The sequence below is a fragment of the Mastigoproctus giganteus genome, chromosome 9 (assembly GCF_048544385.1).
Source record: "Mastigoproctus giganteus isolate SK-2022 chromosome 9, ASM4854438v1, whole genome shotgun sequence".
NCBI lineage: Eukaryota > Metazoa > Arthropoda > Arachnida > Uropygi > Thelyphonidae > Mastigoproctus > Mastigoproctus giganteus.
In genome coordinates this window covers 202,763,975-202,787,423 of record NC_143583.1, presented here as the reverse complement: position 1 = coordinate 202,787,423, position 23,449 = coordinate 202,763,975, and the positions used below count along the sequence as shown (strand labels likewise).

General features: G+C 36.9%; 1 protein-coding gene across 3 annotated transcripts in view; it reads right to left on the bottom strand.

Moving 5' to 3' along the window:
* Elp3 (elongator complex protein 3) overlaps positions 1 to 23,449 on the bottom strand; it is a 184,985-nt gene that overhangs the window by 49,969 nt on the left and 111,567 nt on the right. For all 3 annotated transcript variants that reach the window (XR_016547428.1, XR_016547427.1, XM_090381923.1), the window contains exons 11-12: positions 15,107 to 15,300; positions 3,910 to 4,066 (exon numbers count right to left, since the gene is read on the bottom strand). Coding sequence is in view for 1 of the 3 variants with exons in the window: in XM_090381923.1 (XP_090238049.1) it covers positions 3,910 to 4,066; positions 15,107 to 15,300 (351 nt within the window). In the remaining 2 variants the exon portion in view is untranslated. The remainder of the gene's footprint in view (positions 1 to 3,909; positions 4,067 to 15,106; positions 15,301 to 23,449) is intronic.

The following is a 23,449-nucleotide window of genomic DNA, read 5'->3' as shown; positions in this document are numbered from 1 at the left end:
TTGCTCGGGCAAATTTCCATTTTCTGCAGGGTTGAGCTGGAGGAGTTTGTGCTATTAATAGGTTGCATACGATTGGGAAGTGATCACTACCCATTATATCATTTAAAACACACCACTCTATGGTCGGGACCAGTAATGGAGAACAAATGGAGAGATCTATGGCTGAGGTATGTCCATTTGGGAGCTGAACGTGAGTGTGTGTGCCAGTATTGAGTATAGTGAGGTTTACTGCCTCTATTAGGCTCTCAATGAGTCGACCTCGTCTATCTAATTTAGGATCGCCCCATAAGGGGTGGTGCCCGTTGAAGTCCCCTAACATACAGAGAGGTGGAGGTATCTGTATAAGGAGATCTTCAAGATCTTTTAAACAGTAGGTAGGGTTTGGCTGTAAGTAGATTGATACTAAAGTTATTTCAATATGGAGCGTTATACGCACAGCAACAGCTTCTATTTCAGTGTGAAGTGGAATATGTTTAGTTGGGATCATTGAATTAATCAGGATTGCTACACCACCATGGGCAGCATTTGCTGTATTATGATCCCTTCGATAAAGGCAATAGTTCTTTATCGAAGGAGAAATTTGCAAAGTTAAGTAAGTTTCCTGAAGACAAAGGGCAACTGGAGAAAATCGATTTATTAGATCTTGGATATCGACTGTATTGCAACAAAAGCCTCTGCAGTTCCATTGTAAAATACAAGACATTATTTGTGTTTAGTTGATGGAGCTGATTCTGACTGCTTTTTAAAAGTGACTGGTTTATGGCGTTCCAATTTGTGTTTGTCTTTTTTTTGGAAGACTGGCCGACCAGTGTCCATTTCTTCTTCTTCGGCATGAATTTCTAAAAGAGGATCTTCCTCTATAGATGTTCCATCTGTGTCCATGGTTGTTATTTTGTTATTTGGTTTTTTAGGAGCATTAGCAACTAAGGCCATATTGCTCGAGGATATGCGGTGGTCATTCCCTGACCTTTCCGCATCCTCCGTATTTGGTGGTGACGGGCTCGAACCCCGGTCTAATCAAGAAGCGTGTGCTACGCACTGCTGCTCCTTCCCACCTGGCTACGGAGGCGCCTTCCATGGTTGTGTCTCGATTATTTTTGATTATATTTGAATTTGTAATACATGGTGTGGTAGCACTCATTGGAGGAGGAGATTCTGCTGGTATTGTAATAGGAGTATTATTTGCTTGGTCTGAGAGTTTGGGTTGTTGTTTAGGTACATTTGGTTTTTCCACAGAGAGGACAGTTCTAGCCCAATCTGAAATTGAAATATTAGTAGGAACTGTAACATTAGTTTGAGTAGAGACTGTTTGGTATTTTTTAACTGCATTAGCATAGGAAATATTTTTATTCATAGTAGGTGCCACTAGTCTTCTCGCTTCTGGGTAACTCACTTTGTTCTCGACCTTGTATTTTACAATTTGTTTCTCCGTTTTCCATTTTTCACAAGTTCTAGAATAGGCAGGATGATCACCTTTGCAATTTGGACATGTCATTTTAGTAGTCATACAGTCACTTTGTATGTGATCCGAGGAACCACAGTTGGGACAGACAGGAACTCCTCTGCATACAGTTTGTGAGTGGCCATACTTCTGACATTTAAAACATCTTAAAGGATTGGGAATGTACGGGCGGATACGGCAAAGTAAATAACCTGCTTTTACAGAGGACGGTAAGTTGGGCGTATTGAACGTGAGAATAATGTTTCTAGTTGGGATAAGTTGATTATCTTTTTTTGTCATTATACGTTTGGTTTGAATTACATTTTGTCCCTGCAGCTCTTGGGTAATTTCTTCCTCTGTGACATTTAACAGGTCCCAACTGGATATGACACCCTTTGATGAATTTAGGGTTGCATGAGGAGATATTTTTACCAGAATGCCCGCAAAGTTTGTTAACTGTAAGAGTTTCTCCGAATGCCTGTGCTTCGCAGTTTCCACTAGCAGGTCTCCTGATTGTAATCTCTTGACAGTCTTAGGAGATCCTGCAATACCTTCGAGATGTTTTTGTATTACGAAGGGAGACAGTTTGCTCATTGGCTGACTAGTAAGGGAGTGGAAAATTAAAAAGGATGGGCAGGGTTGCTCCATCTGATTAGTCTTCTGTCTCTTTGGATGATCATTTTCTAAGTCGTGATTGGGGTCATGAGTGTCTGTTCTTGAGCTCGAAGGCTCTAACGGTGGATAATTATTTTTATCCATAATGGCTCCTTTTCGCCCTGGGGGTTTCTCCTTACCACCCAGGTTACCGGCTCCGCCACGGGGAGGCGGGAGCAGTGCCGCTTTGTGGCCAAGCGTAGAGTTAGTACGGTTAGTAAATCTAAATTAAAGAAAAAGGTGATTTCCTTCTTCTGGGCTCTCTTCTTATTTCTTATAAGAGACTAGAGCTACTTAACAGAAAATTGAATAACTGCAAGATAAAACAAAGGAAAACTTATTCGCTGGGAAGAAAAACGCTTGATATACGCACAATAATCACTTGGCCACGGAAACGCTTGGCACCCGGGGCCAATGTATGTAATAAGCACCGGTCATTGTGATCATGTTTGTGAATTAAAGTTTAATTCTATTAAACAGTGATTATAATTAGCAAAAATAGGAGGAATATTATCCACAGGCTATAAAAGTAAAGTATACTGTATTAAGTACAAATTTACAGTTTATCATATCACATTACCAATTAAAAAAATTAAATGATACGTGAAAATCCAAAGAATATTTTCCACAGGTTAGCAAAATAAAAATAAATTTATGCTTGCGTGCATAGCTTAATTAATATATAATGTAATATGTACATACTAATTAGTTGACATTTCTGTTCACTGACATTTGTGGGTGGGGGTTAAAATTTAAAACAGTAAAAAGATAAGCAATCAATAACAAAGAACACGGCACACACAAATTGCAAGTAGCACGATACACACAAGTGAGAACGGAGTAACAAGTTGCAAAGCTTAAAAAATAGGAATGAAGAGCAGATTCTGAAAATTAATTTTTTTATATGGTTGAAGCACTAAAAAAAGCCCAATAAACAGGGGACTGCTAATTGTTTTATGGTTGTGACCTCCAGAAATCTGACCAAACCACGTGGTATGGTCAGAGACAATCGTAGGGTAATCTTGAGTGCTGCGGTCTCCAGCTTCGCTTAGTTGTCCCAATTAAGCGAAGTAAACCCTGGCTATTTTCTCGATTGGGTTCTGTTCTTTAAGATTTGTCCCAAATAACCAGAATCCACTGTGTGTGTGTGTGTGTGTGTGTGTGTGTGTGTGTGTGTGTGTGTGTGTGTGTGTGTGTGTGTGTGTGCATATATATATATATATATTTTTTTTTTTTCTCTTTTCAAAATTCGTTTTAAGGAATGTGTTTGTTTGTTTGTTTGTTATTTGGTTTTTAGGAGCATTAGCAACTAAGGCCATATTGCTCCAGGAATATGCGGTGGTCATTCCCTGACCTTTCCGCATCCTCCGTATTTGGTGGTGACGGGCTCGAACCCTGGTCTAATAAAGAAGCGTGTGTTACGCACTGCTGCTTCTTCCCACCTGGCTATGGAGGCGCCTTGAGGAAGTGATCAAGGTTGCACTATATTTGGATTGACTGTATACAAAGATATACAATACATAGGATAGCATCACATCTATAAATAAAATTAGTGGTGCACATGACAAAGCAAGCAGTGTAATTTTTCAAAAACTTTGTGGTGCAGCTTTTCACAATGAATATTTATTAATATTTGGTTAAAAACAATATCAGTAGGCAAAGAAGCAAATTCTGAAAATGACTATTGATTCAAGGGATAACTTGCATAAAAAATATAAAACTGAACAATTATTTAAAATATGACAACAGAATGACCATATATAATGCCAGAAAAACCAATTTGTTTCTCTCTCTTTCTGAAAGAAAATTTTTACCTCATATGGTTGCACTTTGTTGTGAATTTCTTGTATTCCAACTTCTCTAGTTCTTACATCCCGACACCGAGTTCCTAAGTCTTTCATCCTGGCCAAAGCTAATTCTCTTAAATTTCCATGTTCGACCCCTGAAGTCACAAGTGGCATTGGAATATCTCTAAGATATAAATGCACGTTCAGACAGAATAATTTATGCCAGCTAAGCAAAAGCTAAGATTACTGCATTTTCAAAACCAAAATTCCACAATACTAGTGTAGATTAGTGTAAAACACCAGATTTTATTTTCTCTACTGCCTGGCCACTTTTATTAGGACCATGAATGTTTGCACTATGTGCAAAAATACGAAAATCAAGAGGCAATGTGTAGGAAAGTGCTATAAATCCATGTGAACTGATGTACACAAATCAGTTAATCAGTAATGGGGAACTGACAAATTTCACAAACTTTTAAAGATGTATTTTTAAGATGTAGTTGGTGAATGGCAGGTGCCACATCAGAAAGGACACCTGCAATTGTTCAAAAAGTGTAAGGTAATGGAGCAAGGTGCTCAGCATCTAGAGCAGATTATCAAATGCAATCGTTGGCAAATGACCTAGAACATTAACCTCTGCATTTAATGTGGGAAAAGCACCAGGCATCAGTACCTGCACTATGGGAGTAGGAGATTGCCAATGAGCTCAGAACCAAACAGAAAATAAGGCTGTTTGTTCCAGAAATGCAAGAGGGTTGGAGGCAAGTCCTATGGCACAGAGTCCCTGGAGCTTTCCTGCCGTATATTTGGGACAAGTTTTTGTGAAATACCCTTGATCCCACTGTGCATGCTGGAGCACTGTTAAGGATCAGGTAAACTCAGCAATGTGATAATTTACCTCTTCAGGAATTCTTTCAAGATGACGATACCCCGCACACCAAATGTGTTAGAGTGGTTTGAAGATTGACATCAAGCATCGCCCAGATCACAATCATGTTAAGCATCTGTGCAATGAATTAGAAAGGCATGTTCATCAGCATAATCTCCATCCCACATTACCTCAAACCAAAAACAGTTTGGTTACACAAAAGGTTTAATGTAAAAGGTCTCGTCACTTTTCAGCATCTTGTTAACTCTGCGTCAGTACGTTTCGGCTACAACAGTAGCCCAACACAGGATTAGCTCATAGTTCTAATAAAGTTACCAGGCAATATACTTCAACCTACGATACTTACCTCTCCACTTCTGCTTGCGTTCATGTTTCAAGTTGGAATCATTCCCAACAAAATTTTTCCTAATATTGTTGGTGCTAGGACTTAATATTACAAGTGAGTAAAAAAAAAATTACTTGCTGTGTGAAGACTTAAGCAGATAGGAATCTTGGGTCACATTCATTATGTGAAGAGGTACCTGTAATATCATTTTTTCACCTCTTTGTGCCTGGGTGTAGTCATTTGCAGGGCATTGGAAGTGAACCTGCTACCCTCCAGCTTTAAAACTCATATGAAAGACAGTTTTTTGGGAAGATGTGATGCTGGAAAGAAGCCTAGCTGTATGTCAGTGTTTTCTGAATGTCAGCTTATTATGTGTACGAATACGTCTTACATATTAAAATTTAGCGGCATGTACGCAGGTATATCAAGAACTTGAAATTGGTGAAATAACGAGCACTTAAACACGTGCAGTGTAATATGTCTTTAATTTCTTAAAGAATTTCAGATTATTCTCAGAAATATTGTGGTACTTCTTCAGTAACTGTAAACACAGCAGAGCCAGTAAATTGTGGTGACTTCCACGTTTGTTTAATGTTCAAGATTACTTGCCTTTCTACAAGTTGAATAAACATCTATGGTCACAGAGAAGTTGCTTTGAAAGATTTTTTATTGTTTTCACATACTCAAGACGGCACTACTCTGCAGGAAGAAAGATAACTAGGCATCGCACTTAGCAGGCTGTAGAGTGCACCAAATTTGAAATAAAGTTTTGAATACTGAGAGTTAATAAATGACTGAAGTACTTCACCTAGATTCAAATAAACCTTTTGATGCATCCCATGTAAATTATTATTGTATAAATTGAAGCAATGTGGTATTAGAGGCAAATTACTACTATGAATAAATGGCTACTGTCTTCACGAACTAATGTTATCAGCAGGGTTCCACAAGTTCTGGTTCTCGGCCCATACTATTTCTAATATTTATTGATGAAGGCATATCAGGCTTAATGTCTATGTTTGCAGTTTCTGTGATAATTGGTAACTTTGCTGTGAAAGTTTCAATTTCTATATTTGTTTAACATTCAAGATTACTTACCTTTCCACAAGTTGAGTAAACATCTACAGTCAAAGGAGTTGTTTAGAAAGTTTATATTGTTTTCAATACTCAAGATGGCACTACTCTGCAGGAAGAAAGATAACTAGGCATCACATTTCGCATGCTGTGCAGTGTACCAAATTACAGCCTTAAATGATTACACCTAAGAAGGCACAATTTTTTGAGAAAGTGGCAGTAGCACCAATCTGGGAAAGAAGAAAAAAAAAAGCACCCTACCAAATTCAGACAACTGACACTTTCAGTCATCTGATGAAGTTAGTGCAGCAATAGCAAAAATCCTCAGGAACTACATTTCCATGACCAAGGTTACTTGTAGTGAGTTGAAAAACAGGTGTGTGTATATATATATATCAGTAAACCCCCGCTATTACGGGTTACGTTCCTGTGAAATGCCACGAATATCGAAAACGCGAATACTGAGTTATGGCTCCCATAGTAATAAAAGGGTTCTGTTCCAAAGTATGAAATATATAAGAAAAACTAGTCTAAAATTCTGTCTATGTATGTATTATATGTACCTTCATAATATGACTATGTACATAGACAGTACATAGTGAATTGCAAGCATATGGCATCGAAATGAAAATAAGGAACAATTTAATATTAAATGTAATATTTATTAGAAATTTCAAACAAATCTTTCAAACCAGCGCGCCTTTGCTAGCTAAAAAAACTTCTCCCGCCAGTGCTATCACCAGTTTCGCTAAAGTGTTGATAAAGGTGTTTTGCCTTTTCACAAATGATGAGTGAAATTTAGAAGTTATAGCATGTCTTAAAGTACTGTTTTATTGGACTAAATTCAAAAATAGCAAAAGCTTAAATTTCCAGTACTCACCTTTGATCGATCTGCAATTGTTATGTTTGAATAATAAGTGATTGGCTAACTTTAAGGTGATTGGTTTATTAAAAAAATTAAGGGGATGAATAAGTGGTAATTACGATGGGAACGGGATTAAAATATGCACAAGGAAGTAGAAGTGCTCTAACTCCGTCCTTGGTTGTCGTGAAGTTGATTAAAGTTGAAATTCTAAATAGTGAATAAGCCAATAGTCGTAACGGTGGACTTTCGTTAAAATGTCTTCAGTTGGCAAGTTAAGCGAAAGGGAACGCGTACTGTATTTAAGAAGAATTTTGTAATCCCGTGATGCACTTTGCCGCTTGCGGGAATCTCAAATTGGTGAGATTCCAAACCGGAGAAAGATTGAAGGGGAGTTTCGCATTTAAAATGTTTAGATCAGAGTGGTGACGGAACCATTCTATAATGAGGGCTTCATATTGCAAGATTTTGTAATTGTTTTTTAATTTTAATATGGTGATAGCTGAATCAACTAGGGGGGGGGTATGGTTGGAGCGTACGTGTAAAGTAAGTTCAGTGGTGGATTGTCCTGTTCTGAAGCTATTGTAGTGGCAATAAGCTCTTGTATTAGATGACTGGGTTGAACTGAATTTGGTTGTAGTACTTCCAATGTAACAGGCTTTACAATTTTGTTGACATTTAATTAAGTAAAAATATTATTCATTTCGCTTGTTGGATATTTATGTGTTTCTTTATATTTATTGAAAAGTGATCCAAGTTTATTGTAGGTAGAAAAAATCAGTGCAATGTCCGTGCCTGCAAATATTCGCCAAAATTGTCCTGCAAGATTACTATGGTAAGGGAGAACGAGATGTGTTTTGCTATTTGTAATGCGTTTTATACGGTTATTAATATTATTTTTTACGATGGAAATATTGTGTTGAATTAAGTGTTTTGGGTAGTTTCTGGCTATGAATTTTTTTGTGAGGTGTTGTAACTCTTTGGATAGGTTGTCTTGTGAGGTACTGTATTTAATGGCATTGTGGATTTGGTTATAGAGAACAGACTTTTTTACATTAAGAGGGTGGTGTGATGTAAAGTGTAGGAATTTCCCTGTATGCGTATGTTTTCTAAAAATCTTAGTTCCTAGTTTAATACCTGTTTTATATATAGTGAGATTGAGGAAGTTAATTTGTTTATTAGTTTCTATTTCGAGTGTGTATTTTAGTCTGTCGTGAATTGAATTAAATTAAATTTTGTGAAAAGGTTATCAATTATAATTTTATTTCCTATTATGAGTATATCATCGGCATATCGCATGTATAGCTTTATCTCGGAAGGATAAGGTTGTAGGATCTGATTTTCAACTGTAGCTAAGTAAATTTCAGATAGGGGGCGGAAATGCCTAAGCCCATTGGTAAACCGAATGTTTGTTGAAAAATCTGATTATGAAATCTAATATGTATGGCGTCTAATAGTAAAGAGGTGAGTTCTAAAATATTACGGTTCTTATTAACCGTACCTCCCTTTCTATAAACAATATTTTATTGAGTGTTGTATCGAGCTAAAAGAGAAATACACATTTTCAAAGCATCGTTATCTCTTGTAATTGCAATTACTTTTTTGACGAGTTTGAAAGTCGATTTGCTGATATAAGAGCCCATTAAAAAGACATAAGCTTGTTTGAGAATCTAATTACTTCTATGGTTGAAAATTACAATTCCAGCTTGCAACTTGAAATTATTCATCTTCAAGCCAAACAGGAGAGACTGCTTATACAGGGATGGGATAGACTTAAATAGAACAGGTGCAAGAATATTTGCTGATGCTATCGAGGCAGTGTTAGGTGGGTCAGAAAATTGCTAGATTGGGGGGGGATACAAGGACTAATAGATTAACAGTAGCCACTGGCAGAGGTGAAAGTGATTCTTGCACTGCTTCTATTGGAATGAGCAGAAGCCTGGAAAACAAGATGCAGGATATTTCAGAGACTGCTGGGAGTCATTGCAGGACAAGTAAACACATGGGTTGTGTTAGGGTAGCTAAGTATAGGAACAGGTGCATGTATACTTGCGTGTACACCAATGCTAGGAGTTTGGTAAATAAATTTGATGAATTTGAGGTATTGCTCAAAACATCAAAGGCAGATACTGTTGGGATATCAGAGACATGGTGTCGCACACATATAAGGAATGCAGAACTGGAATTTGGGGAGTACAATGTGTACAGAAAGGGTAGACAGAATAGGAAGGGAGGAGAGGTTATGCTATTAGTTAAGAAACACATAAAATCCAAGGAAGTGAAGCCAGTCGACATCGCTGGACAGTGCAGTGTCGAGGCAGTTTGGTGTGACATAAGCATTGGGAGATCAAAATTGAGAGTAGGAGTGTGCTATAGGCCTAATGACTCTGATGAGTATAATAAGAAACTGTACAGGGAAATAGAGTGGGCCAATAAATCAGAGGGTCTTATAATGAGGGATTTTAATTTCCCGGATATTGACTGGAATTTGTGGGTTGGTCATTCACACACTAACAAGGCTACTGTGGATTTATTGGATGATTGTTTTCTACATCAGCATGTTTGGGAGGCAACTAGAAGGAGTAATACTCTTGATCTGATTATCAGTAATGATTCTTCGTGCATTAAGAATCTGTAGATAAAGGAACCACTAGGTGGCAGTGATCACATTGTGCTGAAGTGGGATTTACACAAAGAGGTAACTGCCATCAGGGGTAAAGGGAAGGGTTTTTGCTTTCGTAAAGGCGACTACGATGGTCTGAGACAGTATTTAAATTCTATACAGTGGGACCAACTGATGATGTTACCAACAGCAAATTCAAAATGGGAAGCATTCAAAGAACTTATCTTGGAAGCTACTAGGCTTTACATACCAACTAAGAAATATTGTTCAAGGTTTAGGCCTAAATGGATGTCAGATGAACTAATGGGACATATGGCAGAGAAGAAAATGCATGGAATACATATAAATTAAAGGGTGACATGGAAGCCTATGACAGATATAAGCTGGTCTGTAACCAAGTCACAAAGGAGATTAGGCAGGCAAAAGCAGATTATGAGAAATCCTTGGCAAAGGATGCAAAGAAAAACAGAAAAGAGTTCTTTACCTATGTAAACTCTAGAAGGAAAGGGATGAATCAGATTGGTCCACTGGATATTGATGGTTCAACAGTTGAGGATCCTGCTCAGGTGGCTAACAAACTAAACGAGTATTTTGCATCTACATTCACACATGAGGAGTTATTCAGGAAGGGGAATGCCAGATGAAGTAAACTCTGGCAGTGAGCTAGATGATTTTGTAATAACTGAGAAGAAAGTGGAGGAGAAATTGTTGAAGATAAATACAAGAAAGGCACCTGGGGTAGATGGGATCTATCCAGTTATATTAAAGGAGGCAGCAAAGGAAGTAAGCAAATCCTTAGCCATAATTATGAGAGCTTCTTTGGACTCAGGGGAAGTACCCATATACTGGAGATGTGCAAATGTGAACCCGATTCACAAAGGAAAATCAAAGGCTGACACAAGTAATTATAGCCATGTGAGTTTAACTTCTGTTCCAGGAAAATTAATGGAGGCACTGCAGGATCATCTAGACAAGACTTCCGATATAGCTCGGACACAGCATGGTTTTCTTAAGGGAAAGTCTTGTCTGACCAATTTGATTGGATACTATGATGCAGTCACAAAAGAACTGAATGCAGGGAATAACTCTGATATTATATATTTGGATCTTAGAAAGGCTTTTGATACTGTTGCACATGGAAGACTGCTGCACAAATTGGAGCAGTGTGGCATTGGAGGCAAATTGCTGCTATGGATAAAGGGATGGTGGAGGGGGAGAAGACAGAGTGGTAATCAATGGACACTGCTCATAGTGGACTAATGTTATTAGTGGAGTCCCTCAGGGTTCAGTGTTGGGTCCATTATTGTTTTCTGTATTTATAAATGAAATTGATGATGGTATATCAAGTTTAATGTCCAAGTTTGCAGACGATACAAAGGTTGGCAGGGTTGTTAAGGACACTACTGACACTATGCTGCTGCAACAGGATCTGGAAAGGTTGAGCAGATCGGCTGAGAGGTGGCAAATGAAGTTTAACATTGACAAATGTAAAGTACTACATATGGGAAACAGCAACCCCAGAGCAACGTATCAACTCTGTGGTACTACACTGACAGTGGTAGAGAATGAAAAGGACCTGGGGGTAATTGTGCAGGCAGATATGAAGTTCTCTGAGCAGTGCAGACGGGCTGCAAGAGTAGCTCATGGTGTCTTGTCAATGATATACAGGAATTTTTCTAGCAGGGATAAGGAGGTGATTATTCCCTTGTATAAGGCAACGGTCAGACCACACCTTGAGTACTGTGTACGGGTCTGGAGGCCTCATTTCAAGAAGAATGTAGCGCTGCTGGAACAAGTACAGAGAAGGGCAACAAGATTAGTGAATGGAACAAAGGGTTGCTCTTATGAAGAAAGGCTTAAGTTTTGCAAATTACAGTGTCTGGAGACCAGGCACCGGCAAGGTGATCTGATAGAGGTGTATAAAGCCTTGAATGGTTTGAGCATGCTTACAGATGATGGGATTCTTCCTCTTGCTCAGAATAATCACCTGAGAGGGCATAAATTCAAATTGAGGAAAGACAGATGTAGGATAGATGTGCGGAAATTTGCCTTTAGCCAGCGGGTAGTTGGTTTGTGGAACAGACTTCCATCCCTTGTTGTGGAAGTTGATAGCCTAAATAAATTTAAGGCTCAGCTGGACGGGTATTTCGAACAAAAGGAGGAGTGAAATGGAGGTGGTTTTTTTTTTTTTGGCTGATGCTGCATAAGCTTGCTTTCTTGCATCATATGCTAATGCTAAAGTTATTATTTAAATCCAAATTGAGCAAGACAATTTAGTTCACTTTGAGTGTTGTATCGAGCTAAAAGAGAAATACAGTAAACCCCCGCTATTCGCAGGGGTTACGTTCCTGAGAAATGCCGCGAATACTGAGTTATGGCTCCCATAATAATAAAGGGGTTTCGTTCCAAAGTATGAAATATATAAGAAAAACTAGTCTAAAATTTTGTCTATGTAAGAGTTGATTTCATGCATGAAATCATGTTGATTTCATGCATGAAATCAACAGTATCTAATATCTAATGTATTATATGTACCTTCATAATATGACTATGTACATAGACAGTACATAGTGAATTGCAAGCATATGGCATCAAAATGAAAATAAGAAACAATTTAATATTGAATGTAATATTTATTAGAAATTTCAAACAAATCTTTCAAACCAGCGTCTTTGCTAGCTAAAAAACTTATTCCGCCAGTGCTATCACCAGTTTCGCTAAAGTGTTGATAAAGGAGTTTTGCCTTTTCACGAATGATGAGTGAACTTAACGAAATTTTATTTTGAGTTCGGTCTTCTATTCACAGATTTAAAGCTTTTTCCATTTTTTCTAATTTAACATCACGAGTTACAAAGCAAATTTTTGAAGCAATTACCGCGTTTTCACGGACACCACGGCGGATTTTTTCTTCCGATTTCTTGATCGATTGTACCGTTGACTCATTGATTTTATAATGATTTGCCACTGAGGAGACACTTTCACCATTAGAAATTTTATCTAATAACTCAATTTTATTCGCTAATGTCATCGCCTTCTTTGATATTTTCACATTTCCCTTGTTATTCGTAGCCGTATTTTTGTACAGGTTAGAAAGAACTTGTCCACAATAAAGTCACTTTCTTCCATTAACACACTCGAAAAAGTCTGTTTTACACTGAAAACGGTAGATTTTATCATTTTTGTAAGCATATCAATTTTAAGTTGATAAATTTATAAGCATATAAATTAATTAAAAGCAAACGACGAAACCTTCCATGACAAGCGCATAACACATACTGGATAAGGATTAGTGAGAAACATCCACGCTCGCGATTTTGTCACAACTGAGCGCTGTTTTGACCGGGAAAGATAATTTTAGCCACGCCCGTGCTTTTTTGTGGCAGAAAATGTTCACGGCGCCTTAAAATTCACATTTTTTAAGGTTTCATTTTATATTAAATCAGCGACCGTGAATACGCGAAACCGCGAATACAGATACCGCGAATAGCGGGGGGTTTACTGTACACATTTTCAAAGAATTGTTGTCTCTTGTAATTGCAATTACTTTTTTGACGAGTTTGAAAGTCGATTTACTGATATAAAAGCCCATTAAAAAGACATAAGCTTGTTTGAGAATCTATTTACTTCTATGGTTGAAAACTACAATCCCAGCTTGCAACTTGAAATTATTCATCTTCAAGCCAAAACACAGTTGAGAAATGAGAATGAGACTGCGAAAATAAGCTATTTGAATTCTATAAGGCCCTGCCATCTGAAGATTTTTAAAATTAATAAAAGAAATTAATAAAATAATTAATAAAATTAATAATTAATTAATAATAAAAATTAATTATTAATAATTAATTAATAAAAAATTTGCTCACAAACATGTTGATCCGAACACAGTACCCATTTTCATGGAATTTTCTTTTATTAATTATTAATTTTTATTAATAATAAAAATTATTAATAAAAATTAATAATTAATAAAAGAAAATTCCATGAAAATGGGTACTGTGTTCGGATCAACATGTTTGTGAGCAAATTTTTTCATGCATGAAATCAAATAAATGTTTAAAAAGAAACAGAATAACATACAAGCATCTTCATACCGTATTGAGAAATGGCATCACAAATTTTCAGACATCTCATTAAATGTTATATTTTGTTCAGTAAATGTTATTGTGTATTGTACTTAATAAAATTTTTGATATTTTTAATTTTAGGTGTATCATTTATTTATTTATTCACCTTAATATTGAAAAGCAGTGATCCTTTTCAGCTTGTAAAATTTTGTAAAGTGAGCATTTAAAAGCAAAATTAAGTTTTTTTTTAAAAAAAAACAAGTTTTATTTTTATAATTTTAAGAAAAATCTAAAAAAATAAATCAGTGATATAGATTTGTTACACATAAAAGTATTGGGAATTTGCATTTTTTTATATACAGCCTGAAAATTAAAAAATAAAAAAATAATAACATGAAAATAGAAACTTCCTTTTACATGTAAGTAAAAAGTTTTGGAAAATATAACACTATTTTTTCTCGAATCACTCAGTGCGGCCCACGAAACAAATCTATCTCTGAATATGGCCCCTGTACAAGAAAAGGTTGGACAGATCTAGGACATAGTCTATTTCTTAGTTTGTGGGGGGGGGGGATATTTAATACTCTCCCATAATAATAATGCTTAGTGTCTTTGCAATAATCACTGAAGGAGTGGTAAAAAAATACTACAAGATGTTTGATTCCATTATGTACATATTTCCAATTTGGAAATAAACATAACAATACCAATGCAGGTTTTGAGTTCTTCAAACAACACAGTTTACCTATGCATTTTGCTGCTCAAGGAATACCTTTAATTATGTAGTTAGGTTGCATTCAATGAAACATTTTGTGGATTGACACTGCTCATGTTCATGAACATCATAAATTCACAATTCAATTGGCATATGTCAAATATGGACTAAATTTCTTTGGATACCCAAGATTACTGTTATTGATCTCAATCCCCCCCCATCTCCAAATAACATTTATCAACAGACCACTCACATACTGTAATCAGCAAATATTACTTCTTCATGCTTCAAACAGTAGTTCAAAATCCCTGCACACTTTAAAAACATTCCATACATGAAGAACATCTTGATAAAAGTTGGAATTTCTTCCTATATTGCAACTTCTGTTCAACAACTGCTAACTACTACGGCTTTTTTAAATGACAAAATCACCAGATGATTTTTTGTGCATATGGCTTTTTCTTTCACATAAGTTCAACCCCTGTGATTTCTCCACTTAATCCACATTCAGGTGTCATCACATGCTGCCCAAATTGCACGACTGGCTAGCTACTCTTCCACACATCCTTAAATAGGTTAAGTTTAATTATGTCAAAATGTAAATTAAGATATTCATCAATTTCAATAAATGTCTTTGTACACTTTCTATGCTCTAAGATTAGAATACGTTACCTCTGGACTCTATATACTCTCACCCAAGGGGGAACAAGATCTAATATCTTTGCTATGAGATCTACCAAGGTACTTGGGGGATAACTTTTGTACCTTCTCGTTTTCCATAGCTCGTATAATCCTGTACCTCTGATGACAAGTGTTGGATAAATCTTAAGACCATCAGCTCTGAATGCTGGATTTTCAAAGAACTCCTATATTCACACAAAAATTCAATTAAAAGTATATAGTTTATTTTAAAAAAAAAACAGCAATAAAAAATTATTGAAATAAAATACATTATATAAGAAAGGGCACAGAAAATATGAAAGCCAAACTTGCATATTTTCAACATAACAATTATTTCATGTAGCTATCTATTTATAAAGCTAATAACCTAAACAATAACATTACATATGGTGTGCAACTAAACAAACAGCTCCCTGAAAGCAAGTGGCAAGGAGGGGAAATATTACAATAGAAAGGGCACACTTTTGTTAAATTATATTGGGTGTATTCATTAAGCAACAAAACCTGCTCATACAGCAACTGAAATAGAGGATGAAGGATGTTCCAGCGGTAACGTATAACCGACAGAGCACATGGTAAATGCGCATGAAAGGAATGTTAACAGAAATTATGAATATTTGAACAGAAAGTATAGTGTACTAATTTCATACATATGCATGCAAAAACCCAAAGTGGCAGTGAGACAAGCAGTGATTACCAATCTTTTGGTTGCCATTAGATTTATTAAGTTTACTTAGGTTTACTTATATTTACAAAAATATATTTAATAAAATACTGAGAAATAACATTTAATAAAATATTTCTTGTATGTCACTATAGAAATTACAATTAATATATGCTGCACCAACTTGTGTTACTTGTCACAATACACATTTGGCTCCATTCTATGTTAGCCAAACTTTATGAATGTGCATGGAATTAGGGAATTTTATTTCACTCTTTATTTTAAAAATGACTTCAGAAAAAGTTGGTATGTTGACAAATACACCAAGTGCAGATTTACTTTAAATGGATGGAAATTTTTTCCGATGTATTGCTGAAACCAAAAAAAATTGCAATATCACTTAAATACTGAACACAATCAATCTAAGAAGTGTTCTTTTTTTTTCTTTTTTTTTTAAATAAAATATGAAAATGGCCTTCATTTGATGTCATCATTAATTTCAAAAATATTTTCCCAGTGGAAGAACTACTTTTATGGGTTTGAATTGATATGATCACATTCTCAAAAAAGTCGAAAACTTGCTGAACTAGAGAGATGAATAAATATAGAGGACAGAAGGGCAATTGGTTTTCTACACACAGAGGACCTATATTTTGTGGTTTGGATTGGATTCTCTGGTTGCATTGAAAAACCATGAATGCAACTGTCTATTCTGAACAAAACAAGGAAAATGAGGAACCACTGTTTTTTTCCATACATAAAAAATGCACCAAATATAGATAAGCCCTATCTAAGAGCGACTGAGCAGTATTTAACTTTCTTAGCCTCATTACAAAAAGTTGAAAATTATGACCTAACGATTATTCATGTGAAAGTCTAATTTTTCCTGTCCAGTGAGAGTATTTGGACTCAGGATCTTGAGAGAGAGAGAGAGAGAGCTGCACCTGTCCAGTAAAAAATAACTAACTGAAAGATTAATCTATTAAAAAAATTCAAGGCACTACTGTAACTGGTTTTGAGAACTATTTGGTTCCCAATCAGATAGCAGGCAGCCACTATTAGTGACCTTGTGGTGAACATTGCATGAATATATTGAAACTGAATGAGCAGCTAAGCACTAGTTTGGAGAAAATTTCCAATTGGAACAACCTACATCATGAGTAAAATAAAAACACTTACGAGCCCAGTGTTAAAATAAAATAAAATAAATACGTTTTCTGTTTATACTCAGGGACGACCAAACGGTCAGAGGAGTTCACAAGATAGACAGAATACAAGTCACGGGCTTCAATCCCGGTCACTCAAGGCACGTGTACTTATGCACCTGCGCACCTGACCACTAGGTTACGGCGGCCTTTAAAAAAAAACAAGAGGGATTTGAACACAGGAAGAAGAAAACGGCTTCTTTTAACGTTACCACATGGCTATTATAACTACTATGTAACAAAGTTGGGTACTACTTCAGTACAGGTTATTGAAAAGTCAAAACAGTTTTATAAATAAGCTCCTCTGCATTATGTTATACCATTGACCGTCTGGAGATGCTGCTGCTGCTATCCCTCCAGCTTGGACTTTGGGCTCAAAAGTAATGACCACATTTGTCCACGTAGCCAACCTACAGTATCTAATATTGTTTTTAATCAGATAACATTACCATCAAAATGATATCAATTACTTTAGGGTGACTACATGGACAAATGTAGTCAACCTAACACACACACACACACACACACACAGTAATTTCTAAAGAGCCTGAGTCCAAGCACTGTCACTGTTATTGATGGGACATCAGTGCCCCAAGATGGCCTACAGAAAAACATAACACAGATCAATGTTATTTTATAAAACCATTTCAATTTTTTAATAGCTTGCACTGAAATAGTACCCTGCTTTATTACAACATAATTCAATGGTGTACTGCAATAAGTTTTAAAGTACTGCCTCATAATATTTCATTGAAAAGGCCTCTTTGAGTCAGGAACTCTGTAATTCATCTGTAATGCTACTAAATAACACTGACTTTAATCTATAAAATGCCTTTATTATGATAATATAAAATAAAATACAAATTGGAGCAGAATGGTATTAAGGGTAAGTTGCTACAATGGATAAAAGTATGGTTAATTGGGAGAAGACAGAGGGTGGTAATCAATGGGTGCTGCTCTTCGTGGACTAATGTTATTAGTGGAGTCCCACAGGGTTCGGTGTTAGGTCCACTGTTGTTTTGTATATTTATCAATGATATTGATGAAGGTATATCAGGCTTAATGTCGAAGTTTGCAGATGATACAAAGGTTGCCAGGGTTGTTAATGACAGTAATGGCAGTGTGCTACTGCAACAGGAGCTAGATAATTTGGGCAGATGGGCTAAGAAGTGGCAACTGAAGTTTAGCCTTGACACAGTTGGTACATTTCTCTGGGGTTACTTCTACCCATACTGCGTATGGGTAGAAGTAACCCCAGAGAAATGTACCAACTGTGTGGTACTATGCTTAAGGTGGTAGAAAATGAAAAAGACCTGGGAGTAATTGTGCAGTCAGATATGAAGTTTTCTGAGCAATGCAGACAGGCTGCCAGGGCAGGTCATGGGGTTTTGTCAATGATATATAGGAATTTTGCTAGCAGGGAGAAGGAGGTGATTGTCCCTCTATACAAGGCAATGGTCGGGCCACGCCTTGAGTACTGCATACAGGTCTGGAGGCCTCATTTTAGGAAGGATGTAGATTTACTTGAGAGTGTACAGAGAAGGGCAACAAGATTGGTGAGGGGAATGAAGGGATCCCTCTTACCAAGAGAGGCTTAAATTCTGCAAATTGCAGTGGCTGGAGACTAGGCACCTGCGCAGTGATCTAATTGAGGTGTATAAGGCCTTGAATGGGTTGGGCACGCTGAATTCTGATGGGATCCTTCCACTTGTTCAGATTACGAACCTAAGGGGGCATAAATTCAAATTAAGAAAAGACAGATGTAGAATAGATGTGCGGAAATTTGCCTTTAGCCAGCGGGTGGTTAATTGCTGGAACAAACTTCCATCTGTCGTTGTGGAAGTTGATAGGTTGAATAAATTTAAGGAGGAACTGAACAGGTATTTGGAGGGAATGGTGTGATTTTTTTTTTTTTTTTTTTTTTTTGGCTGATGCTGCATAAGCTCATACACTTGCTTTCTTGCATCACATGCGCTACTACTACTACTACTACTACATGCGTACTGTTCGTATAACTGTATATTAAAATATTAAAACAAAATAAAATAAATGTTGTATAACAAGAATAAAATACAATGAAATATATAAAATTAAAAGCGATAAAAGTTGTTTAAAATCACTAACACGGGAGCTTTCGGCAGCAGCGGCCACCTTCATCAGCTATAGTGGTTGTAGGATGACTGACAATCTATATGTACCACATACATCTCAGCAGGTCTGTGTCATGAACTATGGTGTGTAAGCACCATAGCTCATAATATTTACTTGTTCCTTTAATTTGGTAATAAATGCCTAACTCTGCATCAGAGATCTTAAGGCTTGTGGCAAATGATGATTTAACTTGAATAAATGTTTTTGAAAAGTCAACTGTATCCAAAGATGTGCACATTATAAACATGGAGTTAATACTAGGATTACACATTTGGTATACAAGGTTCTATGATATTTGTGATCCAAGTAGACTGCACACTGCTGTGACAAGTTGGTTATAAAGGTCAAATATAAGATTCCAGTATAATGTTGAATAGCTTTTTTTTTTTTTTTTTTTTTTTTATGAAAACCCCAAACACGAGAGGTATTAGAACCTACAGTACTTAGTACCGTGCTTGGGCTGGAGGTTGAGAAGATGAAAGAAGATATTTGTTGACATTAGACTTGAACTTCTGTAGACTGTAATTTTCAGGAAATACGTATGAAGAAAGGCTGTTCCAGAAAACGGCAACTGAATGAATAAACGAAGAAGATGAAAAATTGATTCTGTGAATTTGAAGTTGGACAGTAAATGGATATTGGCTGGTGACAGCATGTGTTCGGAATGTTTTGAAAGAGAGAGCGGGAATTATAGAAGCCAATTCAGAAGAACAGTACCCATGGAAGTATCTGTAGAAATGGCATTCAGCAGAAACATTACGTCTATGAGACAGCGAGTGGAGAGACTCTGTTAGAGATGAGTCATTAACTAACCTAACTGCCTTCTTCTGAATGAATGGAATCTAGAAGCCTGATAAAGGTACTGGGGGCACCATGATAGGGCAGATTTCCAATTTGTACAGAGTGAACAGCTGTTTGGAAGAAAAGTAATGCCAAGAGCGAAAGAGAAAACCAAGTTTTTTAGATGCAGAAGAAGCAATATTTGTAATGTGCTTGTGCCAAGAGAGATTAGAAGTCAGGGTAATCCCCAAAAGAGATATATCATTTTGCCTAGAAATCGGAGTGTCACTAAAGATAAGCATAGGAGCAGAAGAATCCTTTTTGCGAGATATAAGACAAGACTGAGTTTTAGAAGGATTGAAATCAACTAAGTTGTCTTTGCCCCACTGGAGGATTACCTGGACATTGGCATTTAAGGAATTGGTAGCGGATATTAAAGAAGTTGAAGCTCATTGAGCAAGGCAAGGTTTCTCAAAATGGAAAGTGGAATGCAATGTGCTATCATCGGCAAAGCTATGGATAGGATTTCCAGTCAATGGAAGTAGGTCATTAATATTAAAGAAGAAAAGAGTGGGGGAAAGTATTGAACCTTGGGGGTCTTTGCCCCACTGGAGGATTACCTGGACATTGGCATTTAAGGAATTGGTAGCGGATATTAAAGAAGTTGAAGCTCATTGAGCAAGGCAAGGTTTCTCAAAATGGAAAGTGGAATGCAATGTGCTATCATCGGCAAAGCTATGGATAGGATTTCCAGTCAATGGAAGTAGGTCATTAATATTAAAGAAGAAAAGAGTGGGGGAAAGTATTGAACCTTGGGGGACACCAGCATTAGTGGAGAAGTTAGAAGACAGAGAGCCATTTACCATCACCCTCAGTGAGCGATCATTGAGAAAACTGGATAACCAATTACAAAAAAACAGTTGGCAAACCATAATATGGAAGCTTGTTTAGAAGACCTTAATGCCAAACACGATCGAAAGCCTTTGAGATGTCAAGAGTAACTACTTGTGTTTCAACGAACCTTTCCATTGAATTAGTCCATAAATGGGTGACATAAGCCAGAATATCACCAGTGGATCAACACTGACGGAATTCATACTGGCAATCGTTGATCAGACGGAATGTTTCTAGATAGTTTAAGAGTTGGCGGTTAATTGATTTCTCCATTACTTTAGAAAGAGTAGAAGTAACTGCAATGGAATGATAATTGGATGGGAGGGATTTGTCACCCTTTTTAGGAACTGGCTGTATATGAACAAATTTCCAAGCAGAAGGAAAAACACCTTTGCAATTAGAAAGTGAAAAAAGGCGGCAGAGAACAGGAGTAAGTTCAGGAGCACCGATTTTGAGAACAAGTGGAGAAATACCATTAGGGCCTGGAGATTTCTTAGCATCAAGATTCGTCAATATCCTTCTGACATCCTTTTGATGGAAGACCACAGGAGACATTGAATGGAGCGTGCTAGGAATGGTGGGAAGTGTTTTACCAAGATCATTAATACATGAGTTGGAAGAAAAATGGGATGCTAGCAGGTCAGCTTTATCCTTGGCTAAAGTGACAACAGAATCGTCTCATTTTGACAAGAGGTGGGAGCAGAGATGGGCAAAAGTTGTGGCCAATAGCTTTGGCAAGAGACCAGAATACTCAGCTACCATTAGGGAAAGAAGCAAGTTTTCTACTCTTAGCCTGTTCAAAATCTAGTTTGGACTGGTTAATAACTGCTTTACAATTATTGTGAGCTTTGGTGTAGGCAGAAAATGAAACTGAAGAATTTGAAAACAAGCCAATTACGATATGCAACGTTCTTCTCTTCAGCCTTAGCACATTTATTGAAAAACCAAGGTTTAGATAAAGGACGAGATTTTAAAGTGGAGTGTGGAATAAAGGATTCCATTCCTACAAGAATAATTTCACTGACACGATCTGAGCAAACAGGACATCAGAAGTTTTGAAACAGTAATCCGACCAAGGAAAAGAAGAAAAGAAATCTCACAGGTCATCCCATTTTGCATTCTTGTAATGCCAAATAATACGAGGTTGGGAATAGTCATGAGATAAAGGCTCCATTGGAGTAGAGACAATCACCAAGTTGTGATCTGAGGTGTCTAAAGGACCACTCACTTCAACCATGTACTTAGAAGGGTTGTTTGTGAGAAAAAGATCAAGCGTGTTTGCTGTATGGTTAGGATTGTCCATTATTCTTGTAGGTAAATGAACAATCTGTGCAAGGTCATTATTAATTGCAAAAGCCTCAGCATCTTGACCAGCTAGGTCGGTGTGACAAGAGAACGGAAGCCAGCTGGAGTTGTGAACAATAAAATCACCAAGGAAAATTACCTCACTATTAGGAAAGTTGGACTGGAGAAAGTTAAGCTAAAAAGAGGAAATCAAAGAGCTCCAAGTGATTAGTGGAGTTGGGAGAACAGTAGAGACAACAGACAAATTTGACATACTGAGGTAGAGAGAGAGAGAGAGATTTTAAGCCAGAGAAGATTGAAAAGCAGAGATTCCAAATTACCAAGTTCTGACAGGGAATATCAGAACGAACATATGCACAAGTACCACCTTTGAGGTGAAAGGAATCATACAGCGAATAATTTGGGCAACTGAGATGAGCAGTAGTTGAATCAACCGATAACTGAGATTCTTTCAGAAAAAGTACATGGGGTTTGTCAAACTGCAAGTGGAAATGGATGTTGTTGAGATTAGAATTGAGACCACGTATATTTGTGAAATGAACTAGGAAGTGTTTGGGAAGTTTAGATCTTTTCGCAGATAAGCTTACTCTATTAGTTTGACAATTCATGGTGTATTCAATGGTAAGAAAAAGTTGGGGGGACATGCTGTATGAAGTAATGAAATTTTTGGATATGGCCTATACATGGTAAGAATATACCCAGATCTTTCACATGATGTGGCCTCAACAATTCCCCCCCCCCCATACGCACTACTCGGACTCCCTCCAGTCACTATCTGGCAGAGTAGAGGTAGCAAGATTATATACTAGCTGATCCGGAAGCCTCCTAAAGAGTTACCAATAGGTTCATTCTGGTGTACTAACTAGTGGTCAGCCTGTGCAACACCATGATGTTCATAATAACCTCAAAAGTCATCAGTCATACCACATGATGGAAGAGATGGGGAACGGTTGACCGGAACTTAGCTCTGGAGACTAAACATGGGTTCCACCACTTCAAGCCTCCAATAAGCAAAGTGGTGGTATTGCACCGGTTGATGAGAGTCATCTACCACCTAGTTAGTTTATTTAATCAGCAAATTCCCTGCCTGATGACATTTTTATTTATTTATTTATGTATATCATTTTGCTCAATTTTTTGTCAACATGGTCAAGGAATAGTTAGGGGGAGGGGGATGAATAAGAAAAGAAAACCTATGCCTGGACTTAATCACATATACCTGAAGTAATACAAATGCAAATTTTACCCATTACACTACTGATTCAACCGTTATCTTTGTTATAATAGCTTATTTCACAATGTTAGTTATTTGTGCAAATGCATCAATTACTTAGT